The following is a 25,360-nucleotide window of genomic DNA, read 5'->3' as shown; positions in this document are numbered from 1 at the left end:
TATATTGTTATTATTTTTAAAATGTCCTTGTATTCATGAAAACAGTTGGATTTCTGGAAGAAATATCAGTTGTTGCTCTACCATATATTTAATTTAGATCTCTGATTGCTTTAATAGAAACAAAGCAAACAGGTCAAAGAAATAATAGCAAGTATGATCCTTCTCCTTCTAATCTAAGCCCTGCACCATTAACACTTCAGTGTACATTAAAAGCAAACCAGCAGTTCTTTAATGACATATAATTTATTTCTATCTTAAAATTTGTTGCTCTTTCTACTAGGGAAAAGTGGCCCAGACAGCTTGCATGTCAGCTTGCCAGCATCTTTCAACATCCCTAATGCAGATGCTACTGGACAATGAATTAAAACAAATAAGCATGGGAGCAATTCAGCAGTTTAATTTAGATGTGATACAGTGTGAATGTAAGTAGATGTTCCAGAATTCCTATTTATATCTGTCTTAATACTGCAAAAAAGTTATTTAATGAAAGTCGCATACAAATCTTTTTTCCATAATCTGCTAAAGCTTTGCCCTTAAACAAACAAACAAACAAGCCAAAAAACCATATTCTTGTAAATGTATTTCTGAGTAAGTATGTTAACATTTCTGGGAAATTCTTTATGAAACCTTTTTTAACTCAAGTATCTGATTGAGACATGCATCTGTTGTTACTGTTAATGGGATCATAATTGCTATATCCATTAAAAAGACAATAGTACAAAATTGTCCAAAAGCACCACATAAATATTATGGGTTTATGGTTGAGGAAAAAAAGGTCAAATGTCTGTGAAATTTTAATTTTGCTTCTTGAGTTTATTTATGATGACACAAATTTTAAATGTGCTGTTACATAGGTTTTCCTCCCTCATAGAACTACTACTGCCTTACTCACTCTCCAGAATAATAATACTGATTTGGTAAACATTAGATGTTCTTTTATCCTTACTGTTCAATATATGGCATCGGATTTATTTTATAAAACTGGTTCAATCCAACACTGAAGGCAAGATTACTTTCCTCAGTGTTTTGCATGCAGGTCACTGCGAGGATGAGCTGTTAATCTGTATGAAGGAAGTTACTTCCATAACATCAGTATGTTAAGAATAGGTTTTAGGTCTGGTTTTATAGTTGATGACTGAGATATAATGAAAAGACTCACTAGCATTTTTTTCAATGCATGTTTTTTTTCCAATACTTATGCTCTCTTTTTCAAAGTATCTTTCCTCTTACGTGTTCGAAGCATGGTTCTCAATGGTTTTGGTAACAGCTGTAAAATGGGGGAGCTGTGCAAGTCACATCCTGAGGTTTTTAGTTTGGACACATGAAAAAATTGGCTACTTAAATAGCAGCCACCCATGGGAAATTAAATTTGATTTGAAGCAATTTGTTTGGTATCACAAAAGGTTCTTGTGGGAGTCCAGGGACAGAGTTAAGGGGCATTTTTTTACATTTTAACTGTATGCTTATCTTTCCTTCTCCTGCCTCATTTGTTACATTCCAGCTAAACTGTAACATCATTCTGATAGTTCTTCATTACACAGCCTTAAGGCCTTTCTGTGTGTGAAATAAATCGATGGGATTATCAGCGTCCAACTGAAAAAATAAGTGATCATGACATTAAAGTTTGTGTTGTGATAGCAGAAATTGGCCAAACAGATAATGGTTTGATTTATTTATTTATTTTTTTTTTTACTTTTAGTATACTTGATGTTGCAAATTTAGTAGTGTTCTTTTCAGGTAGAGGTATGTGCATTTGTGTAGTTTTCTAGATGTAAAAAAGATCCTAGTTGTGAAAACAGAAATTCCATGGTATTTGTAGTACTGACACCATAATCATTCATCTAGACAAGCGGAATTGGTGCACCCACTAAACAGTCATCTGCCTTATGAATAAATAGTGTAGCAGTGAGAAAAGATTGCCCACTACCATATTATTCTGTTACTAATATTTAAAATATCTGTGAACAATGCAGTACTTCACTACACTGCAGAGATTAAGCAGTTCATGGTTTCACTTGGGGTTTTCTAGCAGTACAGGGGATAAAACTTATGCTTTGCAGGTGACTTTCACAGTATGAACACAGCAAAGTAATGAGAAGTCCCAACAAGTCTGCCTGTTGTCTGGTCTCTGAGTTGCTTTCAGGCCTTTTTCTTTTCAGCCTTTGCCCTGTAGTGTACCATTCTCATATCTATTACTGCTCTTTCTACCATCTTTTGTTGCTGCACAGTGGAAACTTCAGTCAGTGAGGAAATCTTAGGAGAGTTTTAGCTAATCTAACATGGTTATGTTTCATTGTTTAAAGATTTAAATATAACCTGGAGACATCATGTTTTGTTATATATAGCAGTTATATTGAGCATATTGAAGACATGGAGAACCTTCAGCCAAAATGAGAAAGTTTCAAAAAGCTAGTAACTTAAAGACTGAAAAATGTTTTCTTTCCACCAGGGCAAAACATCTGGTGTGGGTTCTATAGATGCAAATAAAATAAACTTTAATTCTTCATTTCTGCAAAGCTTTTAAAGCATGTTAGAAAAAAATTGGGTTTTTTTTGCACAGAAACCCTTTTAGTAGCTTAAAGATAATTATGGAAGCTTGTCATAATAGTATGTTGCAATAAATAACAGCTTACAATCTGTGGAATAAGGGATCGATGCAAGATTTTGCTCAGACTTCTTTGCTGTTGTGGTTTCATTCATAAGGTCCATCACAGGCACATTCCAGGCCTCACTGTGTGCCTGTGATTTATGTTCTTGTTCATCACCCTCCCCTAGCTTTATTCTTTGACACTTTGAGATTAATGGATATGACAGTGACGTTTCAATTAGTGCTTAGACTGTGCGAATAATTCTCAACTGCTGGGTAGTTTCCTACTGTATTGTATACATGGATTTGTCATTTTACTTATAGACACAGTGGAGTATACTCAGGTGCATTTTGAACTAAGAAGTTATGTGGGATAAGATATGTGTAAAAGGTTACAAGTATCTGAAAATACTTTTTTTTTTTTTGTAATCTTGGCAATATTCTAGGTATTTATTCTGATCTTTAACATTGCACTTTTATTCTTTCTAATATGAACTGAAGGAGATCTAAGTGAAAGCAGGAAAATGTGATTACTTGTCAGCTTTTTTTTTTCTTCTCCATTAAAAATTAATCAGCAGTCCAGCCAACAACCCAATAATTTGTTAATGAGCACTGATACATTAAAATCGGCGGTTGCTGAAGTTCATAGTCACAGCAAATGAGTAGAATAGTAGGTAGACTTCCAAGAAAGAAAGGTGGAAGGGAAGGAGATGATCTTGCGTTGAATTCTGGGATTTCATCCTGCACTGCATTTCTATGCAAAGTAGAGCAGAAAATCTGGAATCAGCTACTTTTTCTTTGCTTTTGCTCAAGAATAGTAATAGTACAAAGTGGTCTTCTCTGATGATTTATTAATAAGAAAACAACCCAAACAACAAAACAAATCAAATTACTGTCTTTTTTCTCTACTTCTATAAGTTGTTTTTTTTCCCTTCCAAAAAGTCCAAAAGCTTTCAGTTTTATTTCCGCTCGTCCTCTTCTAATTGAAGTATTTCTCTACTTTTTCTATGTATTTTGTAATTTATACCATCCAAATCTAGATACCTTATATCAACTTTTTATCAAGGAATTAGAACTTGTCAGAAATTCTTAATTGATGGAAGACTTACAAGTAATATTCATCATCTATGTGTTTTAACATAGCTGAATTGTGAAACAGGATTAATTGCAGAAGGAGGTATGGTTGAGTGGGCATCCTTCACTCAGACATGAATCTGTGCAGAGATGAAGAGGTTTTGAGTCCCACCTATTAGTGAGCATGGGATAGCAGAGAATTAGCGCAAAGTATGATGCAATGTACCTTGCTAAATAGCTCTAGTAGGGCTTCCTGCCAGCCCTTGCTTTTTCACCCACTGTGTAGAGAGCTGTAGTATCCAAGAGCAAGAGAGGTTTTGACCCAAGTGCTCTCTGTTGAGCATACAGAAAGGTGATCTCCAGGTGGGCATGCCAGAATCTGAAGAACCCAAATCCTATTTTTCTTTGAAAAGGCACTATACTCTTCTCTGGAGGCCACTCACTTTAGCTGCTTCTTCTCCCATCTGGGAAGCCAGGTTAACTTAACTCGGTTGAGACCATCCTTCGTCTGCCAGTCACATATGGCAGCACGGGAGTGAGGGGAAGCAGTGAGACCTCGCTGGGGCCAGGGCTGGGGGCTGCTGCCTGGCCAGCTGGCAGCTCCCTCAGGGAGGCTCCCCTCCAGGCGTGTTTGAACAGCTGGAGCATCCAACAGGGCTGCAAAGTGGCTGAGGGCTGCTGAGATTGCCACCCGATTCTCCACTCTTCCTTTAAAAATCCATTTGTAGCTTTGCTGCCCTGCCTGTGAATCACTGCTATGAGAATGAAGTAAAACTGTCCTAGTGTAGCTTTTCATCCGAAGTCAGGACTCTGAGCAGCAAAACTATTTATTAGGGATCAGGTATTGAATTCCCAAGCAATAGAGAGTCACAACCAGATGATGGCTAAAAGATGTGGTTTTGAGAGAATAAAATGAAGAAGCCTGTTAATAAATCTAGAAGTGCATAGAAATTGAGTACAATTTACAGTTAAAGATGTCTTAAATTCTATTTTGTTAGACAGAGCCTTTTTCTTAGGATATCCATTAACACATATATACATCAATTCATGTATGCCCTGTATACAAAATGTAATGAAAAGATCAAAGCAAAGTATTCAAAAGAAAATGGACTGAAGTAATCTTTACAATATTTAAATTTACTATTCTCATATATGTGTTACCTCCCAGCCTGGTTTTGTATTATTACGTACTTTATTCATTAGATCCTACCTCCTGTAAATTCCCAAACTGCCTGTTGTAGGAAGTACATTGAAATTGTATATATAGTGGACACACATTGTGCCAAAGATCCTGTTCTGTATACAAAGAAAAGGTCTACACAGTATCAGCAAAGTGCAGAGAAAGATGTTAGCAAAACCCTTGTGAATAACAGATTAATGTAATGCGTATTTTCAGCTTATTTTCCTGAAAAACATTGAAGTTCCTGATACAAACTTCCAAGCAGCCAGTTGTTTGCTTCTATATGTGACAGTTTAATCTTTTCATTTCATTCTCATATATTATAAAATTCCTGAATGCTCTTATGCACATTAAAACAACCAACTAACCAGCCCCCTACTCCTCCAAATCCTCTTTAAGCCTAGAATGAATGTAGAGGGTGAATATTTTAAAAGATGTATATATGACAACGTTTCATTACTATTTGGAAAAGGACCCTTAGGACAGAGACATTAAGAATGTTAATCCTGTTCTTATAATATCTTCCTGAAATGCTGTGCAGTAGAAAATATTTAATTAGCTTTGTAAAATTGTTAGCAAAACTTAAAAGCCCTGAGCTGAGGGCGGAGGAGGAACTGTCTGACTGTTACCATAAGTAGATTATCTTTTTGCCCTTTGAACTTCTGAAATTGTAATAATGAAACAAATTCTACTGTAGTCACCTGTCAAAAATGACCCAAATGTGAGAATAAATGCTTGTCCTGTAACGAGTGTCCCTGGTGTTGTGAATGCATTCACAATATAAAATTGTAGTTAAAAAGAACAAAGCTGATACACTAATTAAGTTTGGTTCTGTCGTGGTTGCGTGCTTCTTGTTCTATAGTTGCAGTAGTAGTAGGTACTATATAGACAAACTAAATCCTACTGCATTATTAGGATAAATTCCAAACTCAAAGCTTGATGAGCTGCAGAAAGGATGCAAATATTTGTCCTATGGCAAGTAAAAGTATTCCTATAGGAAAAGTACCTACCAAAGTATAACCTGGCAGCAGCTAACTGAAACATTTTGATGCAGGTCACACTTTTCAGTTATATTCGCTTTTCAGTTCTAAAGCCATTCCTTTGCTGTAGAGCTTCCTTCTCCCAGTGCTACCATGGCGGAGCTGGAGGAGCTCAGATTCTAGTGGGAGGAGCAGGTCTCAGTGTATACAGTTATACAGGATCAGATACAGATAAGCCTTATCTTTCAAGAACAGTATAGGTTCTCCTCCCTCATTTAGGGGATGTAAAAAAACCCCTTCTGACCATCACGCTTATCCTCCTTGCTGGTGTGCTACCACAGCTTATAACCCATGCGTCTCTTTTTAGCTGTTTGGTATGGGGCATTGCTAAGAATTCCATGCTATAGTATGGTGTTCCTATTTTAAATACCATGTTTGACTGACCAAGGGGGCCACCATCGCAGCCTGTCTATGAAGAAAGGGTGATCCCAGTGGCCATGAAATACCTGCAGAAGAGAGCCATGAAGACACCCAACCCTTTAGCCTAGGGCATTCAGAACGGTGCTTTTATAGGCCTGGAGATCTTTTGTTCTTCTGCAGGCTGGTAGTTGTACAGACTGTTTTCTCTTTTGCATTACCACAATACAAGTAATAAATTCTGCGTCTACTGGTATAACTGCTACTCTGATGTTATATTCATCTATTACTAAGCTATCATAGATATTCTGAGATGGTATTGGTAACTTCTTGTACCACTTAAATAAGAATCTTTATTTTCATTTATGCATTCCGTATAATAATTTTTAGACTGTAGGGTAGTCTGTTTGAATTCATTAGTTTCCTTTAAGTTGAAAACATACATTTAGAAGTAAATGACTAAGCCCATTATTTTATTGTCATGTTAGCTCAGACACCAATATCTTTCTGGGTGTTACTTCCACTTGATGATCCAAATTTTCTAACTAGCAATAAAAAAACCAAAACAAACAAACAAGAAAAAAAAAAACATGAAAAAAACCAAAGCCAACAAAAAACCCCCAAACCAAAAAATCAAAACCAAACTGTTAAGGATTTTGTATTACTTTTGAATATGAGTAGGAGTCCTTGCGGCACAGTAGAGTTGAGCACTGGATCTGTAGGGATGTGAGGCAGTGGGTGTTTCTGCAGGTGTCTTTATTATTAATATGTGACTTGGAGAAGGAAAAATCCTATATTTTTTTTTAAGTTTGACAGTTATCAATAATTTCCTAATTTAAATAAACAGCTATCCTTTTTCATTACCGTGTTACCATTTTCTGTGGTTTTAACATAGTATTGCCTTCCAATTTTGCAGGATATTTTTGGGTTCAAGAAGAGCAGAATTTCATTATTAATAAGCTGGCTAAAAGGCACGAACAGACATTTCAGCTCTGCTCTGATTTTGGCATGTAGAGCTTTCTACCTGTTGTCTACACAATAAACAAACTCCCACCTTAGTGTTTGTCTTTTATTGCTGTTTGGCCAGAGGTGGGGTTTTTATAGTGCGGATGCTGTAACAGAAGCAGATGTTTGAAAATATGTTGACCGCCATGGAATTTGTATTATTTTGAAATTCTTCAGTAATCATTCACCCCAGGCCAAAAAAAACGATGTTGGTTTCTTTGGTTGTAGCAATACTACTGAGTTAGAACTGTAAGCAAAATTCCCAATAATACTCCTAAAGATATTATTCTTTGGGATTATTGGACAAATGATGGAAAAGTTGTTTGTTGGTTTGGCTGGGTTTAATCACTGTGAGTTACTAGTTTAAGCTATGTTTCTATTATTCTAATCTATTTCTATCAAACTAGTTTTATTTTTATGCTAGTTAGCATTTATATTGCATAGAGCTTGATTTTCTGTTAGATTTTTTTTTTTAATCTACATCTGTAATATTTTTAACCTTTCTTTGCAGTGTTTGCTAGTTCTGAGCCTGTGCCCGGATTCCAGGGAGACACCCTGCAGTTAGCTTTCATCGACCTCAGACAAGTAAGACACTAGTTGTTGTTTTTTATCCTGCTAATTTCCCCTTTTGACCAATGCTGAAGTTATTAAATTCAAGAACCTTTCATGGTTTTGCATTCCCATGTAATTAGTTTTGAGAAGTGGTTATTTGAATTGTTGTTAGTGGCACTATTCCCTGTAATTTAGCATATAACTCTTTCTCCAGTGTGTTGTTAGGGGGCACTGTGCTACCGGCGGTACTGTTACGTGTATATAAGATAAAATTTTGGCCTTGACCATTTTGTAAAGATCCTGTGAGGCCTTTTGCATGAGTGTACATGTTACCATGGTGTGTGCTGGCCTGATTCCACTCTGAGCAATTGCTTCTGTCTACATAACTACTCCCTGGAGAGCAAAATCAGCCATGGTGTTATTTTGCATTTCCTTTTCTTAATTTGTTACATAGAATTCTTCTAAACTATTAGAAAACAGCATTATTCCAGCTGGCTGATCTTTATATCAAATTTAATTTTAAATTCCTTAATACTGGAAGCACTTTTCCATGGTACTTACCAAAAGGAAGGTTTTTCCAGACTAAAATCTATTTGTCTTAATTTCACATAGTTATTTCTATTCCTGCTCTCTAAATTCTGACACTATATCCACCCATAAAAATTCATTTTCAAACCCCTTCATATTTGAAATAACCTTTTAGAAAGGATTTATTACCTCACAAGGTTGCGAGCATAAGTGTCATTTAAATAGTGAAATGAATCATAAACTACACATGGAGGATCTTTAGCTTTCTGCAGATGTTCGTGATATTTTTCAGCACCATTATGAGCCTGTCAAAGTCATCAGAAGAGAAATTTAGAAATAATTCCATAATAATTTTTCTATATAATAAGAATATTTTTGCTTTTAATAACTTAGTAGGTTTTTCACAGCAAGATTATGAAAAGGCATTTCAGAAGGGAAAATTCCTGAGGCAAAAGCATTCCAGTTTCTCCTAATATTTAGACAGGACTTCATTAAAGTGTCTTTTTAAATGAAAATGTTAGAAGGTGGAGTTGTCTGTTATATTCTCACAGTAATATAACGATGAACAATATCCATAATGGGATAAGTGTGGGCTATGCAAGGAGGATATAGGATTGTGGCCGTAGGATTTGTTCATGTAATACTTGTATGTTAGAGTTCTAGAATTCAACATGTAAAGATGTACTCTGCCAGATTTCAAATACCGCATGACTTGCCTCGACTAGCAGCCTTCGTCTTCTGGATTCTTTTTTATTCCTCTTTTATTATCAATGTTAGAAGTGACTAAACCTCTTCAATTTGTACTAAATCAATTTAGTTGAGGGGAAAGGATGCTGAGAGATTTTGGCACCATTTCTGTCATCCACATAAGTGGTATAAATCCTTGCATAGCCTATGTTTGTTTCAAGGAAAAATGTGATTTCTAGCTATGCAGGAGGACAGGCTGTGTATCTACTTGCTACAGGAAATAGATAAGATTTTTTTTATATTTTAAGTACCAACTATCAAGTATGTCACAAAAGTAGGGGTTATGTTGCTTATGATAGCTTTCAGTTTATGTTAGCAACTTATATTTAGAATTTTCTTGATGCAAGTAATGCTTTATAGAGGATGCTCTGTACACTGTGGGAATCTAATCAGTTTCAGGTACTTTATAAACAGCAAAAGTCTGGGCAACTGTCCTTATTGGCTTGCAATTGGAGCTTATAGATACAGAATAATTCTAGTATATTTGTTTCAGTTTTTACTATATTTTTGAGTGCCTCACCAAAAAGTATTGCAAGCACACATTAAAAAAATTACAATTTAGTAAGGATTTGCAGTGTTTTCCCTCTCTTCCTTATTTGTGATCCATTTCTATCTTAATAGGGTGGATGACAGTTCTTTTCAAGAATACTTAGAAAGGCAACAGAGCCTTTTTCAGAAAGTTCTTATAAAAGGTCATGCTTCTGTTTTTTAGTTTGAATTTGATACTTCTTCATGAATTGCAGGATATGAAAGATAAGGAAGTAGGTCCAGTGGTCAGGTTTTACCTGCCCACCCGGACTGTGCCCTTAGGTCAAACTCCTGATATTGCCTGTTTGGTACAGAGAAGCTGATGACAGGTAGGGGCTGATACAAGGGGGAAAGCTTGAACCGTATCAAAGCTAAAAGGCAGGAGATTTGGGACTCAGTGAGAGACTGTAGCTAAAAGATGGATCAGCAGGATTGCCCTCTTCTTAAAAAGCAGCTGACCTGCAAGGGAAAAGACTTTATCGTCCTGCCAATCACATGGTTGCTAATGGAAGCCAGTTATCTCAACAACAGCTTACTCTCTGTTGTATTAGGGCAATGTGTGAGATTAATGAGGATTGGGTAGTAGAATATTGTAGCACATTTTACTAAAGAAGTAAAGTCACTTACAAGGAGCCAGCTTGGAAAACAGAGAGGGAAGAGCTACACTTGGATGATTACCATGGGGGGAGGAGCAGCTTTGAAAAGAATTGCCATAGGTATTTTCATCCTAACAGTTCCTGATCCTGTCTTTCTCTGAAGACAATGTATGGACAGCATGTTGTCCCCAGCAAGCCCACTTCTATCCTTCTTCCTTCCACAGACATAGAAGAACAAACAGAAATAGCTAGCATGAGAAAGACTTGCTTCTAAGAAAAGAACAGTAGTTAGGAGTAGGAAGCTCTAAGAGGCCAGGAATCATGAAGTGACAGGCACTTACCAATCTCCCCTTTAACAAGCCACCTCTTTCTCATTATACTATCCCCTCTTAAACTCTGGTCATACTTAACATGCTCCTTAAAGATCTTAGTAATCTCTAGAAACTCTAGCCAATAAATATTTTTGTGCTATTCCCATAACCATAGTATCTCAACATCTTACAGTGGTGACTTGGTGTGGTGAGCTAATCCACATAGTGTATACTGATAGAGAATCACATGACCTTGATCATCTAGAAACTTGCAGCTCCAAATGGCTTAGCAGCTTCTAAAGCAGCAAGCAGCTGTAAAGAAAATTGGAATAGATTCATGGTTCTGTACAGCTGCAATAATTGTGTCATGTCTCATGCCACTTGTCTTAGTGTATGACCTCAGGTCATACCTATGTGCATCCTTTCACCCCACTTAAAGTCACTGAGGGTCAAGCCACCTCATCAAGGAGATTATCAAAGTGTCATGTGCTGCTCTAAAGAGACTGGTCTCTGGCATCCTGTGAAGATGACCCAACTCTCCTGTGGCTTGCATCACTCTCTGAAGATAATTTTTCGCTACTGTCTATACAGGGAGCCTGGGTAAATTGTGCAGTGGCCCAAAATGAGGTGGGATAAACTGGAGATTTTTCTACCAGTTCAGATCCTAGGTTGATTGGAATTAACCTTCAAAAGTAAACAGGTCTTAGGTTGTCCTACTAAAATTAGTGTCCGAGGAAGCTCAGCCTACAACACGAATAAGTTTTGTCCTAGTTGTGATCTGTTCTTTACTGACTAAAGACTAGGGTTACTCTGGAATGTGAAGCAGTTTCTTGGATATACAGTTAAATACTGTGGGGAAAAGGCCTAAATCTTACAATTTGTGCCTTACTCTTTGGAGAGACAGTGTAGTTTGTTGCAGTCAGGAATGATAACCTTGTGGTACCCTGAGAGGTCAACAGTTGCTCTCCTAGAGCAAATTACTTGATTCTTAACCAAATGGATGGTAACAAATGCCTTTTCTTGAAATGAAAATTTTCTGCAGAGTTATAACGTAAGCTGCAAATGCAGCATGGCTTTTTTTTTCACTTTTGACTTCACAAGTTTTTTCTAGTGTTTCTCTCTGCCACGAGCACTACTTCAGATTCAAACAGGTCGTCTTCCTCTACTGCCTGATCTCAGCTAGCTTGACAGTTGTGGAATTGCCTTATTTTACCATGGGTGAGGAGAACTGTGTCTCATCTGTGGCTTTTTGGCTCTTAAGTACATGTTAATATCCTCCAGTTGCTGTCAGTGTTGGTCCTGCAACAGGCTCAGGTGTCTCAAGTGAACATAATCATATGCTGTTGGTAACCCAAGCACCCACCGTAGCAGTATCTCCACCACATGGTAACACAGAGCTTACAAGTTGATAATAGTGTCCCCCAGTTTGGGAGACCAAGGGCTGTGAATGACAAAGTCACTAAATTCTGAGTAAGTATGGGAGAAAATTCTTGATGATTTCAGTGGTTTCTGTTAACATTTTGCTAGCGTTAGGGATGAATTAGACATGAAGTCATAATGTGATCAATGTGATTTATAATGTACCGTGGAAACATTAGAAAATACATTTTTGTCAGACTTTTGTTTATGATGTGTGTAAATATGCATATAGATAAGCATTTCTATGAGCTCAAGTTATTGGTAATACACAATAGTTATCCCTTCCAAATATTGATACCTGATATTTAAGAGTATAATACATTTTCGTCTGATTCCAAAGCATAACGGAGATTATGCCGATGGTTTCTTGGGTTGCTTGTCCATTTACTTTCTAATACATTTTTCTGGTATATTGTTGGTGAGGAATATTGCTAACTGTCTGAGCTCTAGTGCTGCATAAAACAGGTGTAAGTTTATTTGAAGGGGAAAATTCATAATAGTACATAATATATTCCATCTCTTTCTTCTTTGCTTCTCTTTCATCACCGAGAGTTGATGCTGTCTTGGTAAACTCAGAAGTAACTCACTGTAGGTAGGAGCTGTGTAACAGATCAGTGAACTTCAATCCCAGCCATGGGATTGTCTGCCACTAAAGGCAGGCTGACAGCTCAGTCTTCCCCACTGTTTTGTTTGCAGTGTTTAATTTGAATTAATTTCCTGTGGTAATAAATGCGTTTCAGCTCTGGCTTGTCTCTGATTCCCCCAATATGCAGCATGCTGAAGCTCTCACCACCTGTGTTTCCTGTGGAGAATGCTTTTGAGCCCTTCAATAGACCTCAGAGAATAAGTTACAGGCTGCTGCCGAACCTATCCACCATTATTCTTGGAGATGTAACGCTCTGAACGTGTGCTGTGGCTTCCTTCACAGGCTGCCAGCCCACACAGTGCCTAGGCTTTGAAATTAGTAAGGTACACCCACCCCTGGCCTCTACTCCAGAGAAGTATCTTAGACTGAAAAATATGAGGATTTTCCAAGATGGAAAAATCCCTAAGTTTGTTTAGGAGTAAGTCTTTAAAACTTCAGAGTTTCAAGATAAAAGTAAGCATGTCTTTCATAAGGCAACAGTTTGAATTTTTAATTAGTGGGTAGTATAGAATATTTCATCTTTTGCTTCCTGAGGGAAATGGTTGTTGAGACTTTCATCTTCACAGAGGCTCTTTCACAATGCTTACTGATCCCTTTCCCCTCTCCATGCACTCCCCAGCTTCTCTGAACAAGCAGAGGGGCATGTTACATCTGTAACATGAAGCCCAGCCTCAGGGTGCTATGTAATGGGATTTGTGCTTCTCTAGTTTTCAGTGCAATGCTGCTTATTCAGCTAAAGAAAAGGAGCTCAGATTTCAGACAGCAGCAAAACACAAGTTGCACCCCTCTGGATTTCAGACCATAGATTCTCACTTTGCTGGGGGAGGAAGGCAATGCTCTTGATAGCCTTTCTCTTCTCCACAAATTGACTGCTCTAAAACAGGAGGGCTTGAGGTACACTGTGAGCAGAACAGGACACTTCAAGGCTTGATGTAATATATTTGCATCATACAGGGGTAACATGCATATGCATACCTGTGTGCAAAATGGCAAAGTTATTTGAGTATGACTGCATGCTAAATGTGTGTTATCTGGCTCTTGGGGGACACACAATGTTGTTTCAGAGTGTTATGTTCTTAGAAGTAAATGAAAATTCTTCACACAAATGTAACGATTTATTTCTAAGTACTTATATTCCCCAATGGAATCTTACTTTTGATTTCTCCTTTTCAACTAGATTCTGTGAAGCCTGTAGGTAATCTTAGTAGTCTCAGATCACAAGTTGTGTGTCTGGATATTTGTGAGGAAGATCTCAATCAGTGCTCTGTACACAGAAACAAGCCAGCTTATTACTGGAATGGGATTTATACCTGCCAGCTGGTAAGAATTAGGAACTTTGGAAACAAATGCACAGAAATTACCAGTGGGGAGTCAAAAAGCAAGCATGGCTTTGGATACACTATCTTAACAAGGATTTGCAGAATCAAAGCAGGATGGCAACTCAGTCATTTCCTGGCAGTAGGTATTTCTACCCTGTTACTGCCAGGAGCTAAGAGCACGTGCCAGGTATTAGATGTATGTGGGTTCTCTAGGCCATTGAATCACTCATCAAATTCAGTGCAAAACAGATTATATCCAATTTAACATCTGAATGCACCTTTTTCAGTAGAGAAGTGCAAATAACATGCTGGTAGAGTACTACATTTTCGTCTAGATACTCACTTACTGACAATAAGGGAGCATACCTGAAAACAGGTTTGAAGAACTCAGTCTACAAATGCTGTTACTTCCCTTCAGTAGCCCTGTCAATATCTTACTTAACTAAAACTATATACATATAGCTGTTTAACTACAAGATACACTAATCTATCTATGGCAAAAAAACTGTACCAGATTCTCTGGAGGAAAATATAGTAGATTGTGCACAAAAGACTATGTGGTGAAAGGTATAATGCTTAAACTGAATGCCATCTTCTAATTGACAATAAAGAATGCTGTAGGTACCTAAACCGTGGAAGTTATCAAAAATAAGGAATAATTTTCTTCTTGATTGTTTAAGCTGGTTCAGTTAAGGGATAAAATTCTCTTAGTTATCCACTTACTGAACCAGGTATACATAAGAATTAGATGAGCTAACAAGAAATCTATACTATGTATTTAGGAAACTACAGAACTCATGAAATGCTGTCTCATTTTAACTTAGAGACCTGCAGATAACAGCCTTTGCATAAGAACATACGCCTTATTTGAACGAAAGGGTGTGTTTTTTTGTGGTTGTTAGGTGAATTTATAATTTTTTGAACTGAGATGGGAAATGGTATTTATTGATCTCATTTGTCATGTGCAGGTGAAACATATGACTTCTTAAGAGCAGTGCAGGGGAATTCTAGCTTCTAAATGCTACAATCATAAAAGTTATTAAAAGTTTCACTGGAGAGGTTGATCAAATCAAGGTACTAGAAGAAAATCTGTAAAAACCAAGCCCAAACATAAAAGTAAGCAAAATTTACTGTCAAGACTATTCAGATGAATGTACCTGAATCCCTATCTGAATACTACCAACTCTAACATTTAATCAGCATTCAGCTCTTCTTAGTCATCAGTACTTTCACAAGAAATACTTAATCAATTAATTCAAAACCTGTTGACCTGTTGTTGCAATGGAAACTTTGTATCTCCAGAAAGCGTTTCTATTCAAGAAAGCTCATCCCATAGTTACAGAGGAAATTCCTGTGACCTAAATGGCACTAAATTTGTATCCTTAGTAGCTGAAGTGCCTATCCTGATTGTACCCTGTCCATAATGCCAGAACCCAAAGGCTTTAGTCTTCTTGGGCTAGACACTAAATTTCTTCAGTAATTGGCATGCTATGTATATGGAAGACTATTTATGAAGCAGTCATTTCCAAGATGTTATGAGAGAAAGCACTGGTGAAGGCTTTATTCTTGTGCTGAAGGACCTTTTGGTAGAAAAGTTTCAGAAGGTTCACTTTCAGATAATTTCTCAATTAACAGATCTCTTGCTTGAGTTAGAAAAAAATGATCCATGTGCCTACAGTATTTGCAAACCCCTGCTCATGATTTCTTTGAGTCACTGATATACATCCCAATCATTGGAAGTTACTTACTGGTATGAAGTTCCTCTATAGTTTTCTTCTGCTAGCAGTTTTGCTCTCTATGTGATCCTCGCCTTTATCTTTGTCACGTCAGAAGTGATGTAAATGCAAGGAAGGAAGATTTGGGTGCCTGACTTTCCTGAAGTTTGTGAATGCATTCTATCAAGCTGTTGTCTTCCTGCTGACAGCCAGTTGCTGCAGGATCTCTACCATTGTGTCTGGGCCCTTCGGTAGCTCTGAGCTGATGGATGGAGCTCAGTTTTGGAGCCCCCAGCTCCACAGGACTTCCTCTGAATCCTGTGGGTGGTATGTGGTTCCTATTGAAAAACACAAAAGAAGAAATTATTGTTTTCCTTCAAGTTACTTGTTATTTGTATTCTCTTAACATCTATGAGTCCTAGTCTCCCCATCAGGGAGCCATGGGACTGGTAACTGCATTAGCATATTCAATAATTTGTGCCCCAAAATTGCTTATATCCGCCAGCCTTAGCTAAGCTGGTAGTATTACTGATATGTAGTATGTATCAAGCAACATTTCTAGCCCCTTGACCCTACAGATTTGCATTCATTATTTTTTTTCAATTGTATCAATCAAGACTTCTTCTCTAAATTAGCTGTCCATCACAGGCAGCTGGCAGAATATCCCATTTTTTTCCTTTTGCTATTTTTTTCTGTGAAAAAGAAAGGTAGTCCATCTCTTCTTTGGAAGTCACTACCGGACAATTGTGAAATCCAGTAAAATCCAAGGAATCATTTACAACAAGAAAACAGGAATTGTTCTTTGCTTCAGAGCAATAACAGCGTAAAGAAGGAATTGTGTGGACATAGTATAACAAGCAGTTCAGTGAGTGAAATGTAGCTAATGAATTTTTATTCATTTAGATCATAGTGTCTTTTAAAAAAAAGGAACATATCTTCAAAAGTGTTTGTACAATATGTACCATAATGTGACACTGATCTTCAGCTGGGTGTTTTAGCATTGCAGAAATACAAATTAAAACTATTGTTCAGACTGACTGCTTCAGGTCAGTCAGTGAAATCTGGGAGATGGAACCTTCATATTTTCTTTCTGTTAGTACAAAGATACTAACAGCTGGCAAAAGAAATAATTGTATTTCATACTGTTAAGTAAATAATTGTTTTCTGAATGAACTAATAATACAATGAGCAATATGACTGAACCAGCATTTTCTTAGGCACAGTTTTATATTATACTGGCTTACACCATGCTAATATATATGGGAGTGTCAGGTTTGGAGCAATTTGTCATCTTACAAGTTGCACTGTTTGAAAGAATATTGAAATAACAAATAAAGTTTACATAGAAGATTCACACATAGGTTATGTTTTAGAATCTAAGGGAAAACTCCCAGAAAAGACTTTCCCTAGTGCATTAGTAGCAAAGGAGCAGTGCAACTTAGAAGACCTTTCAATCATAGAAAGAGAGGTGGTGGTAAAAAATGAATGACTAAGAACAGAAATGCAAAGAAATGTGTGGAAAAAAAAAGTAAAAATACGAGTAGATGGAAGAAGTAGATTATGGGGAAGAAAAGAAGAACTTAAAGATATGGGACAAAAGACAAATAAAAAAGTTCAGTTCTTATCTATAAACGTACTTCATTGTTCTGATCCTTCTGTTTCTACATTTATAATTTCCCATGGTTTATGCTAAGACTAATTAAGAACATTCCTCTTTTAAACAGTAGAAATTTGAAGAGATGTTTTTACCCAAAGGGAAGAAAGGACAGTTAATGGTGTATGAAGTCCCTGAAACGATTGGGTTGCCTTATTCCCAGGAGAGCACAAGCTTTCCTTCTTTTCACAGTGTGCCTCCAGGAAATAGTTCCAGGAGGACACACAATTAGCCAACACTCTTCCAAAGTGCACAGTGTAACATGATGCAGTTAAATCAGAGGACAGTTTTCATCTTTTGACCCTGTGTCAAACATGTCAGTTGAGTAGCTTACCTGAGATCTGCAAGAGAACTTTGGCGATCAGGTATTTTCCCATAGAAAGGAATATGCAGCAGTAGACACACACAAAAATACGATTTTAAAACCTGACTTATTTTTAAAACCAACAGAAAAAGTGCTAAGCCAGCCTTTGCAAGTGGGACAACTCAGTGCATTCAGATTCTCCTTTCTTTTTGCCAGTCTAAAGTTTAAATAAAAATCTTTGCCCTTGCTTAGGACGTATGAGAAGGACATTAAAATTGGCTCTTTCATTTTGAGCACTGACAACATACTGAGCCCTGTGTAAGGACAGATTTCATAATATCATTGAAATGCACATCCAAATGGTAGCTTTGGGAATGGTAATATGTTCAGTATAGTGCCTAAGTCTTGTGTCCATAGACATAGAAGATAGTTTTGAAAGTTCACAGCAAAACAGAAAAATACTGAATAATTCCTAGACAGAAACACACAGGTAACTGGGGGAACACGGGGAACCTGTGTAACTGGTAGATTAGAAAGGCAGGAGCTGAAAACTCGAATGACAGTGTAAAACAGTCCCTGTAGCTTAATTAAATAAAACCAATAATGCGATTTAAACTTCTTTGAGTTAAAATTACTTTAATAAGGGTGTTAATTACTAGAGGATTAACACTGCTTACATGTGATAATAGATGTGGTCAGTCAATAAAGGGTGAGAATAATGTTCGTTTAAGAAGCAAAAGAATCTAGCACAGGATTACTCACCAGAGAGGGATAACATTTCAAAGTGGCAAGTAAAATCAGAGGAAGAGGTTTTCAAATTGCAGGAGGCATTAGAGGCTGAATTGTGCTATCATTACTCAGCAGAAGTTCGACATATATTGGGATCTGTTGGAGCTAAAACTTGAAGAGCAGTGATTACAAATTACATACTACTAGTTTGGAATTACTCTGTTTTGCAGAGCACTGTAGCAAATAATGTTTCAGATAAAACATTTTCAGAAAATATTGTCACTTGAGAAGTGAGGAGAAAAGGCATGTTCTAAAGGAGAACATTCTAAGGAGAGTAATTTCTTGAAGACATGTTTCTTAGAAAAGCCATTAAGGAGAAAGGGTTTTCCTTAATATGTCTGCAAACATAGCAGCAGATGAAGACAGAAGTTTTGCAAAAAGCCAACAAAAACCAAATTCTGAGTTATCTGGGTTTCTTGTTGATGCAACTTAATGGGCTCAGAAGCCTCTGTTAAACCAAATTGTCTAGACAAGAAAAACAAGAACAAGTCTAAGGATTTTGTATGGGCTGAAGTATTTGATAAAATGTTTTTAGAGTCATTTGATAGAATAAATGTGGAAGTAAACATCTTCTAGTAGCTGAAGAAAGAATGTGAATGTTGCCTGGGAAAGAAGACAAAACTTTGTTTAGTGATTTTGACTTTGCTTTTAACTTGTCTATATTTACATTCCTGAACTACCAATTGTGGAATACCTTGTCCAATGGTTCCCAGGTCTAGCATAGGTTTCACTAAGAGATGTAACTTCATCTGCTATGAAGGGTGGTTATGCAGCCATACCCTGAATGCACTACTTTGGAAGAAATAACTATCTGTTTACAGTAAACTCGTGATGGGCACATCTGTAAGTGTCTGTGCCTTATGGATTGCATTGGATTTTTGTTTCTGGGTGCAAACAAAATGATGCTGGTTTCTGGCCTGTTATGTCTTTGATTTCAGTGGCTTTCCATGTATTCTAACTTGCCACCCAAGATCAGCTGAGATACTTTATTGAGCAGTTGCTGTATTTGTGTCTGCTTCCAGCAGAGGCTTTTCAGAGAGATACCTTGTGAATAAAACACTGAGGCCTTTGATGACCACCTAAGAGAAGAATCAGGAGCACCAAGATGCTGCTTTTTATATTTTAGATCTGCAGCTTGTTTGAGAAACACTCAAATCTTAAAACTAAACCAAAGAAACCAGTCACAGATTGAAAAGCAATTAGATTGTTGTGTTGAATTAGCCTGTTCAGTTGTGTTGAATCAGACTGTTCAGTTGTGTTGAATCAAACTCTTTTCCCTTACCTGTAGAACTCCAGGTTACCTCAGTGGAGATGATGTGTTTCATAGTACATCATGGACCTCTGTGGAAACCAAATGCTGCAGATTCAAGAGACACTTACAAACCTTATAGACCTGATGTGTATCCTCCTGTTAGATTGGAAGCCTCAATGCCTGTAACAATGTCATTTAAGTATATTTCTTAGATGTAATTTCCTCAGGTGTTTGGTATAAGTAAGAATATGACAAGAAATAACTGGAAATCTAGAGGAAGAAAATGTCCTGTTCTACCACTGAATTGCTAGTTCCCAGTCATGAGGTTGGCAGCTTCCTGGGTCAGATCTGTGAGCTGCAGATTCACACAAAGAGCTGAAGTCTTTGCCTCTTCTGTGAGCACAAGGCTGATGCTGTGGAGCTCTGCCGTATTTGCTTGTCTTCCCATAGACATTGATTTACATTTGTATGCCAGGGCCATGTATCTAAACCTCCTTCCTTCAATACTAGATGTAATCAGACTGAAATTTAAACTTTGCGTTGTAGTTGTGCTTGGACAGACCACTACAGATGCTTAATTCTAGGGTACAGCAGCCTGACTTTATAGATTAGATATGCATGTATACAGGGACAGTTTGGATTAATGAGCTGGAACTAGCATTTGTCAGATAATGACTTTTTGTGGTATCACCTCTGGTGAGACTGCATGCATCTAGAGTTACTCACATGGTTACTGCTAAATACTTAATATGACAAGTGGGACAAGAATGTTCGACTCCAAAGCACAGTATGGAAGTTGAAGTGAACATGTTTTGTTTAAATTTTACTCCAGTTAGATGATTTGTAACTAGTCCCACCTTCTCTAAACCAGAGAATGTGGATAAAATCTATCTTTAACATTAGATTTTGAAATTTTTGCATGTATCTGTTTAGTGAAACACCTCAAATGGATTTTTACAGAAAGGATTGAGACAAATGATACAGCTCTAATCTCCAAGAAACTTATTTTAAGGTACTGGACACATCAAGTGCTACTTATAGCATTATTTCATAGATGAACAAGCAGTTTAAAGCAAGCCAGTTATAACTCTCATGCAGCTGAAAGACCTGCTTATAGAGAATTTATGTTTAAATAAACTACACTGTAAAAATTGCTTCTTCAGTTAATAATGGTTTGGGTAAATGTCAGTGTTTAAGGACTACTGGCAAACCTGTGTCTAAAAAAACAAACCAAAACAAAACCAGAAGTCAAATAAAAATGACAAATTTAACTGTACTATCTTAAATGCTTCATAATCTTAACAGCTGAAAATTGTATTTTCAAAGTCTCATTCAGGTTAGAGGCAGATGCCCTGTTTTGGGGGGCTGCACTTGTCACCCCTGCATGCCATTTGAGCATGTATGCCTTTGCATCAGAACCTCAAAGCCAGAAAAAAAGAGGTGAATGGCCTGGCCATTGCATAATACACAGTTTTTAATCCACACAAGTTTTACCATTGACATAGTTTTATGCTTTGTCTAAAGGGACTTTGTGTACACGCTAACGGGCTTGACAGGAGCAATTTGGCCGGAGCCCCTGCCCTCTGGAGCCTGACTGTCTGCCAGGCTCCAGCTTTTCAAACTCTTCCCTGTTCCTAGACTCAAAAGACAGTTCTTTTGCTACTAGTCCAGCTTATTCTTTAATGATGAAGAGCAACACACTTCATAATAAACATTTGCACTGTAATTAAATCTTCTTTGAAGAGGAATTACTTGTTGCTATATTGTGTATTGCACAGGGTCTAGCTATTTATGTTTTGCTTCAGTGACTATTTTTCAGTGACTTTCTTAGATGTTACATCTTGAGCTGCTTGAACTTTTAATGGTACTCGTAAAAATTATATGTTGGGAGTGGTTTTCTGGTTATGGTAACAGCAACAAGCTTGCTCACATGAGTTCAACAGCAAGCATTTTAGTTTGTATGCTGGCCTAAGTTTATTTGAAGTGCAAAGAATAATAATTAAAAAATATATTTGGACTTGCTTATGAATATAACAAGACAAGGCGGCTCTCAGAGTGTACCTCAAGGTCTGGATTTTAGGAAAGAATTCTGCCTTTTGGAAGAATTTAGGTTATAAAGGATTTATTTGAATACAAATAACTTGTTTTTTCTTAGCATAACAACAATTCCCAGTGGTTCAGCTGTCATAACCTTTGAGTTTACACATTGTACTTTTATGAATGTGTTAAAGATTGTATCCTGGTGTTCAAGATAGTGGCAGATATGGTTTTCACTTATAAATTTGAAACAGATGGAAGCATCTGCATATAAAACTGTTTCATTCCTGTGAACATGTAAATGTCCCAAATTTAGGCACAATTTCTAAATGCATAGTGCCTTAAAAAAAAAAAAAAAAAAAAAGCATGTTTTAATGCAGTGGCTTAAAAACTGAAAGACACTGCCTTTCTAACACAAACTCTCCTTCCTTTGAAAATCCAGGGCTCAGTTTTCAAAGCATTGCCTAGGAATTTAGCCTGCGACCCCCATTGACACTAGTGGGAATTGCATAGCTAAGTCTCCATAACATCACTTTGAAAATGCATTTGTTATACCAATCCAAAAAAAGGGTAGCATAAACTATAGGGAGACATTCATAGATCAAGAGATCAATTTACACTTTGAAATACAAGACCAATGTGTGTTATTCCAGTCATGTGATCAGTAGGGGGGATTTTAAAATTCACCTCATTCACAAAATAAATCACCAGGAGTAAATAAAACAAAATATTTTGGCAAGTGGCAGGCAGACTTGCTAACCAGGCTAACAAGATATTTGTCAGCACTGACAAACACCTACTGATTAAGTGATAATTGCATTTGGTTGGTAGGGTGTTATTCTACAGTCAGAGCAAATGACTTCTTTTTTTTCTCATTGTAAGCTGGACTTGCATATCTATATTTTAAATAATGCTGTTACTCTGGGACCAGGAAATGTTTAGAGTGAACAAGACTTGTCTTTGTCCAGTTCTGAGTCTGGTCCTTCTTGTTTTGGTTCCAATCTAGTAAGTGCTTTCATGGTGTGCATGCTTTAATAAATAGGGAGATAATGTAACATTTGGTGAACTCATGGGCGTGTTAACTTCGTGTTAATACCGGGGTGTGTGCGCGTGTGTGTTAATTCGTTGGAAGTAGTGTATACCTGTGCAATGCATATTGGTGTGTACTTGTGCATGAAGTGTAAGCAGAGACTAAAAAGAAAGTGGGTAAAAAGAAAGTGTCGTGGTTTTGTAGCTGTGTTACTGCAGCGCTTACAAGTCCCAGTTGTGGACCATGGCCCCATTATGTTGGGCAGAGTATAAATAAGTGTTTTAACAAAAGGAAGACAGTGCTGCCTCAAATTTCACAAACCGATGAAATTATAGCTCCACTGAAAGGTTAACATTATGTCAGGAATTATGAAACAACAATGATTCTGGTTGACAAGCTTCCTCTTAGGTTATCAAACCCATTCGTTGTTCTGAATATGAGGTGTGGTGTATAGGTACAGTGTGTACTCCTTGGGCTGGGAAATGATGAAGAGTTGAAGATTGTGAGTGGCTTATGTGAGTTTACTCACATAAGTGTCCAACAGACACTGTTTAAAATTAAAAAGTCCCTTCCATCTTTGGAGATTTTCACTCCAGAAACACCAATAAAAATATCAATAATTGAAATAGGAATATATTTGCTATTCTTTTATATTAATTACTTAACTGATACATAGCTAACAACAGTCACAGGCACTTTTTTCTAGGTTAAAAGCCACACACCCTCAAGGGAAAAATTGTAATGTTTCTTCTGTACTTTCCTAAGAAAAAATTGGGTGTAGCTTGCAGTTGTATATGCTTGGCACTGTTCATTTCCCAGAAGAGTTCACCAGTATTCTAAGCTTTGGGATTTTTTTAATTAAAGAGGTCAAAATCCATTATATCAAAATTTCAAAGAATTTACCAATTAGCTGTAGTCTGCGATGCCCAGCAGGTGGCTTTTATACTATTAAAGGGAGATTGTTTCCATGTCTGATCAAAGCAAAAGCAAAACAAAGAAAAATATAGAATATTTTGGTGTACACAGTGCAAGCCACATGCTGTGTAAATTATAGGTGAAAATTGTACGTGAGAGACTGTCATACCACTTCAATAAAAAGTGGTATGTATTTTTGCACTGTTCCTCATGAGGATTTTAATGGTAATGTCTAAATCTGTTTAGATTACTGATTATCTGAGAAGATTAGACAGTTTGCTATTTCCTAAAATGAAGATAGCATTTTCTTATTTAAAAATAAAAGTAAAAATGCACACTTAAGTAGATTAATGAATTTGCTAGAAGTGAAATTAGAAAAAGCTGAGTGTGCTGGAATGTTGCAAGATGGAAAGAAGTTCCAATTTGCACTTTTCAATGAATCTAAACTTTCCTGATTTTTGCCTACTTAAAAGAATGTTTGTGACCTTTTGACCCTTTTGTTATCCCTTACTCAGAAAGGCCTTTATTCTGTAAGACTTAGGTATAAAAAAATAAAAAGAGCGTTAATGGCATAACAGTCCTTTCTGATCACTCTGTGTAAGATGTTTATGCAAAGTGTCAATAGAAGCAATTGGCCTAACAGTGTGACAACCTGCTTTGCTTGGAAATGGGCTAATCTCCTGTTTGGGTTATCCAGAGGTCAGGTAAGGATTTCTTTTTTTGTACTCCCTGTAGTGCATGGGTACATAACCTGCAAACACTACAGGGCAGAAATCAGACGCAACTGAGCCCAAGAATGCCTCAAAACTTTTTTTTTCTTTCCTTTTTTCTTTTTATTTTTTTTTTTATTCTTTCCCTTTTTGCTTTTCCTGATTTTTTTTTTTCTCTGCTTTATTTTTTATTTTTTGCTTCCTGGTCCCATCCCAGAGATTCTACTTGAGCATATAACACGTAACGGTGACAGGGGCTCTACCAATTTCAATATCTACAGCTTCACTTTGCTGGTTTGCTCGTTGTTTTGTTTTGTTCTTTCCAAGCAGGCATCATCCCACTTTTTTTTGAAGTTCACGTAGAAACCTACTTTAAATCTCAGTTTTTGAGGGCTGCCCCTGTTGCCCTATCACAGCAGGCTGGAACTCAATAAGCGCTCAGGCAAGCATAGCGGACCAGGCAATGGGCTTTGGCGGGCTGCATGCTGTGAACTCCTGCCTTACTGAATCAGCTTCTGTGTGTTTTTATAACTGTCTTTTTTTTTCCCTGTTAATTATGCCTCAAGGCTGTGGAAAGACAGCATTTATCTGTTTCAACAGACTAAGCAGCAAGTGTTCTGACATGTTTATCAGGCAAATTGTACCTGACAAAAGGTAATTACACATGCAATCAAGTCCAGAAGTAACTGGGTGATTAGGGGTTAATAAACTGTTTAGCATCAGAAATATTCAGCTTGTGAGTAAGGAGAGTGGGCCAGAAGGACATAACCAACAGCCATACATTAAAAGAGTTACCTTCATTTTGATGGAATATTTAACTTTGCAGAAAGGTAAGCAGGATATCAAGTGTACAACTCCCGGTTTTTAGCTCCAGCTTCTTAATCACTGGTGCCTATTGTATACCCAAAGCTATTTGCTGACACTCTTGCTACTTCAGAAGAGATAACGGCACCATTCCAATTTGCACTAAGCTACCTTGATAATTTACAATTAGGATTTTTGTAGTATAACCAGCAGAATTGGTATTGTCTAATGGACACTGCCCCCATTTCCATCTGCAAATCC

General features: G+C 37.1%; 1 protein-coding gene across 12 annotated transcripts in view; it reads left to right on the top strand.

Moving 5' to 3' along the window:
* The window catches only part of EXOC6 (exocyst complex component 6), a 93,534-nt gene that overhangs the window by 60,050 nt on the left and 8,124 nt on the right, over window positions 1-25,360 (top strand). For 11 of the 12 annotated variants that reach the window (XM_065671921.1, XM_065671922.1, XM_065671918.1 and 8 more), the window contains 2 exons: window positions 281-422; window positions 7,755-7,828. In XM_065671921.1, coding sequence (XP_065527993.1) covers window positions 281-422; window positions 7,755-7,828 — 216 coding nt within the window. The remainder of the gene's footprint in view (window positions 1-280; window positions 423-7,754; window positions 7,829-25,360) is intronic. The other variant, XM_065671925.1, reaches the window with a different exon arrangement.

The sequence above is a fragment of the Lathamus discolor genome, chromosome 3 (assembly GCF_037157495.1).
Source record: "Lathamus discolor isolate bLatDis1 chromosome 3, bLatDis1.hap1, whole genome shotgun sequence".
In the NCBI taxonomy this organism is placed as follows: domain Eukaryota; kingdom Metazoa; phylum Chordata; class Aves; order Psittaciformes; family Psittacidae; genus Lathamus; species Lathamus discolor.
This window is presented reverse-complemented; position numbering and strand designations above follow the sequence as displayed.